The 13,593-nt window shown below is 44.1% G+C and overlaps 1 protein-coding gene across 2 annotated transcripts in view; it reads left to right on the top strand.

Annotated features, from left to right (window-relative positions):
* galnt7 (UDP-N-acetyl-alpha-D-galactosamine: polypeptide N-acetylgalactosaminyltransferase 7) overlaps positions 1 to 13,593 on the top strand; it is a 126,595-nt gene that overhangs the window by 39,679 nt on the left and 73,323 nt on the right. For both annotated transcript variants that reach the window (XM_048526979.2, XM_048526978.2), the window contains exon 2: positions 6,006 to 6,454. In XM_048526979.2, the coding sequence (XP_048382936.1) occupies positions 6,006 to 6,454 (449 nt within the window). The remainder of the gene's footprint in view (positions 1 to 6,005; positions 6,455 to 13,593) is intronic.

The raw sequence follows: 13,593 nt of genomic DNA, 5'->3' as shown, positions 1-13,593 counted from the left end.
TTGAGACTGACTTTTTTACTGGAGTATATATGGATTTTGAAACAGTGACCCCTAATTTTGATTCTCCCTCGAAGAAACAACCTTTTACCAGCACCCTCAGCTCTTGTATACTTCAATTAGGTTAGTTCTTACCCTTCTAAACACCAATGAGTGCAAGCTGACCCTCTCAAATCCTTCCACATAAGACAGCCACTTACTTCACACAATGGTCTAGTAAAGCATTTCTGAACTGCTCGATCTATTTATGTGCTTGTTTAAGGTGACTAATGCTGTGCACAATACTCCACATATGATCATGCCAGTGCTCTGTATAAATTAAGCACAAACTCTCTCGTTTTCTATTCAATTTGCCTCAAGTAATGATAACTCTATTAGCTTTCCAAAGTATGTGCTGTCCCTGCATTATGAGATTAACATAGAAACATAGAGGATAGGAGCAGGAGGAAGCCATTCAGTCCTTCGAGCCTACTCCGTCATTCTTCACAATCATGACTGAACATTTAACTCAATAGCCTAATCCTGCTTGCTCCCCATAACCTTTGATCCCATTCACCCCAAGTGTTATATCTCATCGCCTGGAAATATTCTGGAAAAAAAACGTGAGATAGCAGTTAAGCACATTGTTAACAAAGTTAAAACTTTTCTCATACAGTCATGTTTTAGCAGCTATTGGTCATTTGTAACTAATTTTGAGGAAAATACTTAAAGGGCCCAAAGTTTTTGACAGATTTAACTTTTTTTCCCCTCCACCACAATTATTCTGAAATCGAACACATCAGTGTAAAAGATCAAGGAATATTGAGCACAAATTACATCTGGAATGAATTTCCACAGTCTTTTCTAGTGGTCTTCCAAAATATAATACTGGAGCTGATCCCACACAAAAATATGGATATGTCACATATCAAATCTTGATGAATTTCTGCCAATTATGCCTAGTTGAGGCCTCCAAGAAGGCTCCTGAAATAAGGGCTGTGGGGCGAGAGGAACTTAGAGAAGTAGAGAATGGTCAGATCATGGAGTAATTTTGAAAATCAGGATGTGGGTTTTAAAATCAAGTGTTAACTATGAAAAACCGTATGTCCGTGAGTTGGGTGAACAGCATTTGTGTGAAACAGGACACAGCAATCGTGGTTTGGATGACCTCCAGATTTAAGGAGGGGTGATGTGGGAAAGTGGCCAGGAAAGGTGTGAGTGCAGATTTCAGCCACAGATGCAATGAGGCAAGGGTATACAGGCAGGTAATGTTACAAACATCAGCCATGGTGATGCTGTGCATAAGTGGTTGAAAGTGTGTCTGTCTAAAATGTGATTCAGGGTTGTGAGAAAGCTGGTTCAGCCTCAGCAACAACTACCAGGAAGGGGAATGGAATCACTAGTGAAGGGACTGGGTTTATGGTGAGGACCAAATTGATTACCTTACAAACTGTCACAACTAATGGATAAACAACTTCCAACTTCCCACCCGACAGCCTTGTATTGGCTAGGATAGATGAGCCAAAAAAAGCAGATTTATTAGACTGTTTCCAGCGATGAGGGATTACGTAGTTACATTGGAGAAGTTAGTTTTTTTTGCATTTGAGCAAATACAATTAAGATTTGGTTGAGGTATAAATCCTTGACTGGCTTAAAAAAATTAAGTAAAGAGAAATTGCTTCTAAAGGCGTGAAGGGTTGCTAATCAAAACACACAGTTTTAAAGTGATTGCAAAATGGCCACAGATGGTACAAGAAATAGGAGGAGACTAAGAATAGGTCTGAAGGTAACCAGAAGTAATGGAAAGAAAACCAGTCATCACGATTATTCCATCATCTCCAACACCATTCATGACCTCATCACCTCAGGGGACCTCCCACCCACAGCCTCCAACCTTACTATTCCCCAACCCTGCACGGCCCATTTCTATCTCCTTCCCAAAATCCACAAACCTGCCTGCCCTGGTCGACCCATTGTCTCAGCCTGTTCCTGCCTCACCAAACTCATCTCCACCTATCTGGACTCCATTTTCTCCCCTTTGGTCCAGGAACTCCCTACCTACGTCCGTGACACCACCCACGCCCTCCACCTCCTCCAGAACTTCCAATTCCCTGGCCCCCAACACCTCATTTTCACCATGGACGTCCAGTCCCTATACACCTGTATTCCTCATGCAGATGGCCTCAAGGCCCTCTGCTTCTTTCTGTCCCGCAGGCCTGATCAGTCCCCCTCCACCGACACCCTCATCCGCCTAGCCAACTCGTCCTCACCCTCAACAACTTCTTTCGATTCCTCCCACTTCCTACAGTCAAAGGGGGTGGCCATGGGCCCCAGCTATGGCTGCCTCTTTGTAGGTTACGTGGAACAGTCCCTCTTCTACACCTACAAACCCCACCTCTTCCTCCGTTACTTTGATGACTGTATCGGTGCCACCTCTTGCTCCCCAGAGGAGCTCGAACAGTTCATCCACTTCACCAACACCTTCCACCCCAACCTCAAGTTCACCTGGGCCATCTCCAACACATCCCTCACCTTCCTGGACCCCTCAGTCTCCATCTCGCGCAACCAGCTTGTAACTGATGTCCATTTCAAGCCCACTGACGCCCACCGCTACCTAGAATACACCTCCTCCCACCCACCCTGCTGCAAAAATTCCATCCCCTATTCCCAATTCCTCCGCCTCTGCCGCATCTGCTCCCACGATGAGGCATTCCACTCCCGCACATCCCAGATGTCCAAGTTCTTCAAGGACTGCAACTTCCCCCCCACAGTGGTCGAGAACACCCTTGACCGCGTCTCCCACATTTCCCGCAACACATCCCCCACACCCCGCCCCCGCCATAACCGCCCAAAGAGGATCCCCCTCGTTCTCACACACCACCCCACCAACCTCCGGACACAGCGCATCATCCTCCGACACTTCCGCCATCTACAATCTGACCCCACCACCCAAGACATTTTTCCATCCCCACCCCTGTCTGCTTTCCGGAGAGACCACTCTCTCCATGACTCTCTTGTTCTCTCCACACTGCCCTCCAACCCCACCACACCCGGCACCTTCCCCTGCAACTGCAGGAAGTGCTACTCTTGCCCCCACACCACCTCCCTCACCCCCATCCCAGCCCCAAGATGACCTTCCATATCAAGCAGATGTTCACCTGCACATCTGCCAATGTGGTATATTGTATCCATTGCACCCGGTGTGGCTACCTCTACATTGGGGAAACCAAGCAGAGGCTTGGCGACCGCTTTGCAGAACACCTCCGCCTGGTTCGCAATAAACCTTCCAGTCGCGAACCATTTCAACTCCCCCCTCCCATTCTTTAGATGACATGTCCATCATGGGCCTCCTGCAGTGCCACAATGATGCCACCTGAAGGTTGCAGGAACAGCAACTCATATTCCTCTTGGGAACCCTGCAGCCCAATGGTATCAATGTGGACTTCACCAGCTTCAAAATCTCCCCTTCCCCCACCGCATCCCAAAACCAGCCCAGTTCATCCCCTCCCCCCACTGCACCACACAACCAGCCCAGCTCATTCCCTCTCTCCACTGCATCCCAAAACCAGCCCAGCCTGTCTCTGCCTCCCTAACCTGTTCTTCCTCTCACCCATCCCTTCCTCCCACCCCAAGCCGCACCTCCATTTCCTATCTACTAACCTCATCCCACGTCCTTGACCTGTCCTCCTTCCCTGGACTGACCTATCCCCTCCCTACCTCCCCACCTATACTCTCCTCTCCACCTATCTTCTTTTCTCTCCACCTTCGGTCTGCCTCCCGCTCTCTCCCTATTTATTCCAGTTCCCTCCCCCCATCCCCCTCTCTGATGAAGGGTCTGGGCCCGAAACGTCAGCTTTTGTGCTCCTGAGATGCTGCTTGGCCTGCTGTGTTCATCCAGCTCCACACTTTGTTATCTTGGATTCTCCAGCATCTGCAGTTCCCATTATCTCTGATACAATCATCGCGATTCTCTGATTACGATCAGCTAAAAAGGAATGGAACCAGGCAAGTGCATCACCACCCAGCTGGATTTGAGTGGATAGGGTGTTCCAGAAGGACAGGATGAAAGAACCAGGATGAGAAATAACAAAAACAGAAATTACTAGAAAAACTCAGCAGGTCTGGCCACATCGATAGAGAGAAATCAGGGTTAAGGGCGATCAGACACCTAACTCTGCTTTCTCTCCACATGTGCTGCTGGACCAGTTGAGTTTTTTTTCTGTTTCTTCTTCCCAGCATCCACAGTTCTTTTTGTCTATTTTTTGTACAGAAGGAGGGATAGTTTGTCCTTGTCAGAGTCAAGTTGGATGCCATTGACTATCACAAGACTTAGAATCATGGCTTAGAAAGGGTGGACGCTGGGAAGTTGTTTGTTAGGTGGGGAGACTAGAACCAGTGGGCACATCCTTAGAATTAGAGGGGGTAAATTTTAAAATGGAAATGAGGAGACATTTCTTCTTCCAGAGAGTGGTGGGCCTGTGAAATTCATTGCCACGGAGCACAGTGGAGGCTGGGACGTAAAAAGTTTTCAAGGCAGAGATCGCTAAATTCTTGACCTCTCAAGGAATTAAGGGCTACGGGGAGAGTGCAGGGAAGTGGAGTTGAAATGCCCATCAGCCATGATTAAATGGCGGAGTGGACTCGATTGGCTGAATGGCCTTACATCCACTCCTATGTCTTATTGTCTTATCGTTTTAAGACGTGTTTGGGTTCTGTGGAGCAGTGAAACTCATTGGAAAATTTTGAACTTGGAGGCAACACTGTTTGGTGACTCCAGAGAAGTAAGAGGTTACAGATGGGGCAGGGGCCTGTAAGGACGAAGGGTTCGGATGTTAACAATACACATTTCTGTTCTTCCTTTAAAAACTAATAGTAGGTCTTGTTACCTGTTACTCTTTCACTTTAGTTATGCAGAATCTTAAGTCAGATATTTTGGAAGGAGCTGATGGCTTCTCACAGCTTTTTGTTTTTCTTCCAGATTGGCGAGCAGTTGCTATCTCAAGCAAAGTAAACTGATCATTGTTATGCAAGGCTGAGAGAGCGGACTAAAGTTGAATCAGAGATAAAAGGAACTGCAGATGCTGGAGAATCTGAGATAGCAAGGTGTAGAGCTGGATCAACGCAGCAGGCCAAGCAGCATCGTAGGTTCAGGAAAGCTGCACCAGAGATGAAGGGTCTAGGCCTGAAATGCCAGCTTTCCTCCAGCTCTACACCTTGTTATCTTGGACGAAAGTTGACACTTATTACTCTTGCTAAGCTGGAGATAAAAATGTTCTTAGTCATTTGAAAACCTATTTGGGTTTCTCCTTCCCTATTTATACAGTTACAAAATCTCAAATATTTCTTTAATTATAAGTTCAATTTTGCTACATTATGATTGCTCATTCAAGTTAAATCCAAAATTCCAACAATGAAGTTCACATTAAAATATCATCACCTCTAAAGGTTTTTTTTAAAATTAAGTTGTATCTGCCTGCTACTCTTCAGTCATTTACAAGGATCTTCTGACATTTTGTTTCAGTATTTTGATAGCATTCTTCCATGGTGGAAATTGTCATCCCTTTTGTGATCCTCTCAGAACTCCTGCTTTGTGTATGGAATTTCCAATACTTAATTGAATTATACAGAATCCCATTGATTTGATAAGAGGCTTAAGAGCTTCACAACTGCGTGTGCAGCAGGTTTGTCTTGGTGGGGCATAGAGAAGCATATTATGGAAATTTGTGAGCCACACATCCAATGTAAGTGTTCAAAATTACGTGCTAATGTTCTGATTTAGAACTGTAATCTCAGTGAATCTTGAGGATTGCCTTTACCAAGTCTTCAGGTCTCAAAATTTAAACTGGAAAGCCTGCAAATAAACATGTGCAAAATGAACTGACACCTTGATTATTAGCAGCTTCTTAGCTTGGGTTCCAAGACCACTAGGGGCACAATCTGCGGTTCCAATGTCCTTTGTTCTACATTATCTCTCATTCTGTTTTTTGAAAGCACAGGTTATTAATATTTTTTATCTTTTTATCCTTTAGCCTGGAAGAGATATCCACAACCATATGCTAATTGTTGGAGGCAATGGACATGCTGCGAATAAATTTCAGCCTGTTGTCCCTTGGCCTCAGGTTGAGGGCGTAGAAGTGGACCTAGAATCTATTCGACTGAAAAATAGAAATGCAGCACAACAGCATGTTGGTGACAACAACCAACAAAATGCAATACAGAAACAGTACGTTACTTTTAAACCCCAGAAACATGCTTATTCTGATCCAGTGTTGAGAAATGGTGTTCCAGGGAACTTTGAACCCAAAGAGCCAGAACCTCACGGTGTCGTCAACGGTCCTGGAGAAGGCGCAAAACCTTTTATATTGGGGCCTGAATATAAAGAAGCTGTGCAAGCAAGTATCAAGGAATTTGGTTTCAACATGGTGGCCAGTGATGTGATCTCGCTGGATCGGACGGTCAATGATCTGAGGCATGAAGAGTAAGTGTTTCGATGTGAGATTAAATTACTCGGTATAAACAGAATTGAGAGTTTGTGTTTGCTACTTTCTATTATGTTTTAGCAATGCTATTCCCTGTGTGGGTTATGGTTCCACAGAGGACAGCACCCCACAGCAATTACATGGTGCAGCCAGTATTTTCAGGTTGAAGGTTGGACTTCTATTCCTCTCATGGCAGGGGAAGTCTCACCTCTGGAGTTGAGCTCCAATAATCCCTGGCAGCCAGGGGAAAATAGTGAACACTGCTAAGACAAGAGCCAGGTCTATGAAGAAGACGGCATTAGATCCCAGAATGAGGTGGAGCAGGAGGGTATTTGGTGAGAATTTGCCTGTCCTAGAGTCTGTATAATTCCATTGAGTAGAAGGGAAGTGAAGGGTACTGTTTTCTGGGAATGCTTGTCATGGACAAAAAATTTCCAAAGTGAGTACGGTACCCCTCTCCATTTTTTTTCCCCTCTGATTTTAAAACCATTTTTTTTAAGATCAGGCAGTGGATTTCTGCCTGACTGCCCATGCCAACTATGCTGTAGCATGGACAAGATAATATTGAGGTTGACTGAACTTCTTGATGGGCTGAATTGACCCCTAACTGTTAACTTAGATATGGTGGATGAGCTGCTGATTTTAGCACCTGCCACCTTCCATATTATAGGGATGAATTTGAGTGATGGTTGGAAGGTGTGGGCTAGCCACCTAACCCTAACCCTATTTTATGTGCCCGCCCATGCTGAAAACACCCATTGAACATAATATCCAGCTCACTGTTTGCCCTGCCGCTTATCAAAACCACTAGGGGCACAATCTGGGGAACCCTCAATTGATTCTGCTAAACCTCATCATATGTACAACTTCCTTGAAAATGTTCTTGTCTTCTCCCAAAACCTTGGAGCTCTCTCTAGCAATTCCAAGTTTGAATATCCTTCAATAAGATCCCTGACCCTGCCACAGACCAGAACAGCCCTAATCAAAGTCAAAAATGATACTTTCTGTAACTGTGAGCTCCTTAACCTCTCTGCACTGTTTTTGGCCTGGCTGAACGCAGAGTCTCGATAACCATATTAAACTCCTCTTAGAAGCATTCAATGTTTTGGCCTCAACCTGATTTCTAAGGCAGGCAATTCCACAGGCTCACCACTTTCTGGTTGAACACAGTTTGGCAGAAACACCAAGTGTGACAAGGGTGCAGAATGTTCTCTGGGGAGGGAACTTTACCATGTCCATAACCAAGAATGGTTTGCCAGCACCCCTACTGACCAAGCGGACCAAGTCCTAAAGGATACAGCTGCTAGACTGGCTGTATGGTAGCTGATGAAGGAACCAACAGGGGGTAAAAATGTACTTGACCTTTTCTTCTCCAACCTGCCCACTACAGTTATCCAAGATAATATTGTTTTTAAAATATTTTTGAGATTTGTCTTGATGTCTGCAGACACTGGTAACTAATGCTGAATGGGAAGATCCATTGTCTGAATGATCTTTGATGTCATTGAGCCAGTGTTCCACAGGCCCAGATTAATATTTTGGGAGGACAGAGTCAAATTCCCACAATCGCAGTTCCTGAAATTTAAACTCCATTGGTAAATCTGGAATAAACAGTACAAGTATCAGTAATCATTAATTGTCATTAAAACTCATATGGTTTGTAGTTTTCAGAAAAGGTCACTGGACCCAAATCATTAACTCTGATTTTTCTTCTCAGATACTGTCAGACCTGCTGAGCTTTTCTCGCAACTTCTGTTTTGTTCCTGGTTCACTAATGCCCTTTAGAAAAAGAAATTTGCTGTCCCAACATGATCTGACCTAAATATGACATTAGCGTCACATTACCGTGGTTGGTTCTTAATTACTCCTCAAATGACCTTGCAAGCCGAACATTCAAGGGCAGGGCATACAAGGTATAGTGCTCTATGGTCAGTTCCCCAGGATGCACGCCATGATAAACATTAGCTGTGCCTGGATGACCGTCAACTTGGTGAAAGATGCTCCTTGGTCTGCCTGGACCTCATTGGTCTTCCAGAACAAGAAGTTGACCCTGACCATGTGTTGTAGACTGGAACATTCCAAGGTCCAGGACTATGTTCAGAGGGATGCCCTAAAGCTTGGGGCAGCTGCTGCCAAGGCACAGTGGGGAAAGAACACTGAGATCTTTCTGCTGAAGATAAATGAGGGTCTGTTCAGTTATTGGACCTCCAATGTGTCAAATATATGTAAATGTTAATATTATAGGTGTAAGAGAGTTCTTTGGAGTTTGTCTGTTCACAAAACCAACATTTTGTGTATTTACTTGATATGCAACTGCAGAACCAAACTGCTTTTGTGTCAATGTGTATATACAAAAAATTATTTATGAATAAGATATATTTTGGAAATGGAGAAAAGCGTAGTGGGGAAAGACCACTGTGTAATCTCTTTCTGCCAAAGTATGTGGTCCATTCATCTATCATACCCTCTCATTGCCTCCTGCATTAATAGAAAATGCTTTTGTTTTGCAACTGCAGAGAAGCTCTTGAGAAATGTCAAAATTCAAATGTTTTGTGGGGCTTTTTTCTCACAAAGACTGTGAAGAACTGACTTAGGACCTTTGCGTGTACTCGGATGAGTAAAGTGTGTTTTTAAAATCAAGGACAGGCAAAAAATTCTGCTCTTGCTACCTATTTTGTAGTGAATTTTAACACAAAAAAGGCTCCCCTAAATTTAGTGGTAGGTCAAACACGCAAATACATTGGACATAAATCACCCCATTGTCAATTGACATACTTGTTGCAATCCATGACAATTTCTAGCCTTTGTCTGAACTAGACCTGCTGCTGGACAACTTTTTTCCACTGGTGCCCTCTCTTGGTACAGTGCAGGATTGCATGTAGGCACGAGGAAATTGATAATTTTTAGCTATCAACCTGATTGGATATGTTGTGACGCACCATCAGCATAGGTGGGAATTGAACCTGGACCTTCTGACCTAGAAGTAGGGACGCTATTGCTGTGCCACGTATGCTATTCCAACAAAGCCTCACATTTTATTATTAAAGTGATGAATTGTGTGCTTTAGCATTAATTCATGCAAAGCAACTTAAAACATGGCTTGTTCGATGTGCACTGAAAACAATAAATGCTGGAGAGGCAGGCAGCATCCACGGAGAGCAAGGTAACGTTTTGAGTCAAGGTGACTCTTTGTTGGAGCTGAAGTGAAATGTGAAGGGGACAGCATTTATGCTATAATTGTTGGGGGGTGCGGGTTGAGGCGGTGGAGAGTGGGTTGTAGAATGCTTGGGGAGAAAATATGTTGATAGTTGAGATCAAGTGATGAGAATGGCGGAACAATGATGTGTCTAATGGCCAGACTTGAAAGAAAAGACAGTCCCAATGGAGAGGGGAGAGAGGACATAGTGACAGAGAAAGTAACAAGTAAAGCTAAAAGAAAGGGAAGGAATGGGAGATAATAAAATGTGAGGCTGGATGAACACAGCAGGCCCAGCAGCATCTCAGGAGCACAAAAGCTGACGTTTCGGGCCTAGACCCTTCATCAGAGAGGGGGGTGGGGGGAGGGAACTGGAATAAATAGGGAGAGATGGGAGTTTGTTCACAATTTGAAGTTGTTGTATACAGTATTAAGTCCAGAAGGCTGTAAAGTGCCTCGTCTGAAGATGAGATGTTATTCCCTCAATTGGCACTGTGATTTACTGGAGCACTACAGCATGCTGAGGCCAGACAGGTGGACGTACAAGCAGGACACTGTGTTAAAATGACTGGCTTGTGCAATGAAGGCATTCTGCAAGGAGGTCACCTAGTCTGTATTTGGTTTCTACAGTGTAGAGTAGGCCACACTGGATGCAGCGAATACAATACACAAGATTGGAAGAGGTATGGGTAAATGCTGTTTCTCCTGGGACGACTGTTTAGGCCTTTGAATGGTGAGCAGGGGTTGGTGATGGGACAGGTGTTCTAACATTATGCGGTTAAATGGGAAGGTGCCTTGGGAAGTGGTGATTGGTGTCAGTGGTCATGGAATGGACGAGGGTGTCCTGGAGGGAACGATCCCTGAGAAATGTACACGAGAGTGAGGGAAGATGTGTTTAGTGGTGATGTTCTGTTGGACTTGCCTGAAATGGCAGAGAATGATCCTTTGAATGCAGAAGCTGGTGGGATGAAAAGTGAAGACAAGGGGCACCCAATCACACTGTTGTGAATGATGGGTAGAGGGTCAAGGCCAGAATTGCAGGTGATAGGTTGGAATCGGTTGAGGACTCTATTGACCACAATAGGTGGGAAGTTATGCTTGTGGAAGAAGCAAGCCACATCCACAAGGTGGTATCATCCAAACAGATGCAACATAGGCAAGGAAACTGGGAGAATGTGATGGAATCCTTGCAGAACATGGGGTGTGAAAAGCTCCAGTGAAGGTAGATATGGGAGTTGGTGGGTTTGTAGAGGATTGCAGTGGGCAGTTTATTCTCCGAAACAGAGACAGTGAGGTCAAGGAAAGCTGGGGAAGATGTCAGAGTAATAGAGGGGTGGAAACTGGAGGCAAAATGAAAAAAATTTAAGGTCCTGGCGGGAGCATGAGGTGGCACTGAAGGAGTCATCAATGTACCAAGAAAAGAATTATGGTACGGGCCAATGTACGACTGGAACAAGGACTGTACCACATAACCCATGAAGAGGCAGGTATAACTGGGACCCAAGTGGTGCCCATAGCCACTCCTTTGACTGGCAATAGTGAGAGGAAGTAAAGGAGAAATTGTTCAGTGAGTGAACAAGTTCAGCTAGGCAGAGGAAAGTGGCGGTGGATGGGGAGTGTTCAGGCCTCTGGTTGAGGGAGAAGCCGAGAACTCTCAGACTATCCTGGTGGGGTTGGAGGTATAGAGGAATTGGACATTCATAGTGAACAGAACCCAGTTAGGGCCAGGAAACTGGAAATTGCGAATATGTAGGTGGAGAGTTCATGGAGTCATGGTAGGAAGAAATGAGCTTGGTGGGGCAAGAACATGCTGATACGATGAGCCTACCGGGTCAGTCTGGCTTATGGATTTTGGGAAGGAAGTAGAAGCAGGCTGTTTGGGTTTAGGCGACTATAAGATTGGAGGCAGTGGTGGCGGGGAAGATCTCTGGAGATAATGAGGTACACAAATAGGAAGCTGGAAACACACAGCAAGCCAGGCAGCATCTGGAGGATGAGAAGTCAACGTTTCGGATATAATCCTTCAGGACTGAAAAAGGGTAATATCCAGAATGTTGACTTTTTGTCCTCCAGATGTGTCTGGCTTGTTGTGTTTTTCCAGCCTCCTGTTTGTCTACCTTGGATTTCAGCATCTGCAGTTTTTTTTGTGTCCGGAGATAATGAGGTCAGTGACAGTCCTGGCAACAATGGCTTGATGTACGGATGTAGCGTCATGGTCTAGGTGGAGGTAGGAAGAAGTGTCCAAGGGTTGGCCTTGAGCCTCTGCAAGGTAAAGATCAGCGTGTCAAACGACAACAGCACACTTTTGTTGACAGGTTTGGATACTTGGTTGTTTACAAATCTTTATTGCACTTTCTATTATTAATGCACTGTGGGCACACCTACTTCATGTACTACAGCAGTTCAAAGGACAGCTTTCCATCCATCACTAATTGTCTTTCAGCAGATGATAATAAACGCATTCTCATCCCAAGAACCATTTAAAAACAAGTAGTGTGTCCAGTTATAAGATAAAGGTTATATTGCGTGTAATAACTTTAATTCAACTGTAGTTCTTTCGTCCTGAGTTGAAAAAATTGAGCAATTTATGAGCAAAGAGCATGTGGTTGTTGTATTGAAATCTGGTAATCCGATCGAAAGCAGTGATGGGTTTGTCTTTAGTTTGCAACCCTAATTTCTGGAATACCCTCCCTTTACCACTCCTGTAAAGCATTCTGTAAGTCCTCCTTCTTTATGTCATAGCTTTTTGATGCTGTGCCCTAATATCTCTTTATCTGACTCAATGTCACATTTTGTTTGAAAATATTATACTGAAGTTTTTTTTGCTACATTATAGCACAATATAATTACAACCTTCTGTGGTTGAAGATTCTTATTTTTCTTTCTTTTAATGAATGAGTCTCCTAGGTGTTTCCAGCATGTCTTTTTTTTTAAATCATAGATGTTTTATTGGAGGCCATTCAGCCTTATTTGTATTGTCTCCTGTTAGTCCAAATCTAATGCTATTGCCTGATCTTTCCCCGTGACCCTTCTGTCACAGTTTAATGGTTAGGATTACAACTATTTGGAAATTATCGATCCTTGGGTTAAAATAATACAGGAAACTTACCACTTTAAGAGCTGCTTTTCCAATGATTCCCACTGTGCCAGTTTTGGTGTTTTCTGGGAGCTGAGTAATACAGTGGGAAATGCCTTACTTCTCTTTCTATTCTTGCTGTAGTTTTGGCATTCCTCTCAAACAGATCTTCAGGTTTTAAAAGAATGTCAAGTGGTTTTGTACTGTTCAGCCATATTGCATTCTTAGCCTGTGTTAACATTTACCTAATGCAGGAGCAGTTGAGGGCTCCACAAGTGGCTAAAAGTGGAAGGAAGTGTGCACTGGTAGAGATTCGCAATTTGGGAGGTGATGTCCCCCACTACCACAATTATACAGATCTTTGACAGTATTATATCTGACAATAACAGCTTTTTAAGTTGTATTTGTCACCTTTGTGAAGATTTAGCTGATAGATACTACTTTCATTACATTTTCAATGAGACTGGGATCAACCCTCAATTCCCAGGAAACACAGGAACAGGATGATGGGATGGCTTAGATGAAAGGTGTGAAAACTTTGTGCTACTTATATTTGAGTTCCTCTAATTTCAGTTCCTCCTTCTGTGTCTATATTCCTCTACTGCCTCACTTCTCCCTATCTTGATAATCTACAACCCTCTGAGAGCTCTCTACTCATTCAATGCTAGCCCCCTGCCCATACTGAATTTTCCCTGTCCCACCATTGGCAGCCATGCCTTCAGTTATCTAGGCATTAAGCTCTGGAACTTCCTCTTGATCTTCTCTGCCTGCCTCCCCCTAAGTTATGATTAACGTTCCTTAAAGTTTACCTCTTTGACCAAACTTTGGATCTGCCATCCCAGTATCTACTTCAGTGACTATCAGTT

This window comes from Stegostoma tigrinum, chromosome 3 (genome assembly GCF_030684315.1).
Source record: "Stegostoma tigrinum isolate sSteTig4 chromosome 3, sSteTig4.hap1, whole genome shotgun sequence".
In the NCBI taxonomy this organism is placed as follows: domain Eukaryota; kingdom Metazoa; phylum Chordata; class Chondrichthyes; order Orectolobiformes; family Stegostomatidae; genus Stegostoma; species Stegostoma tigrinum.
This window is presented reverse-complemented; position numbering and strand designations above follow the sequence as displayed.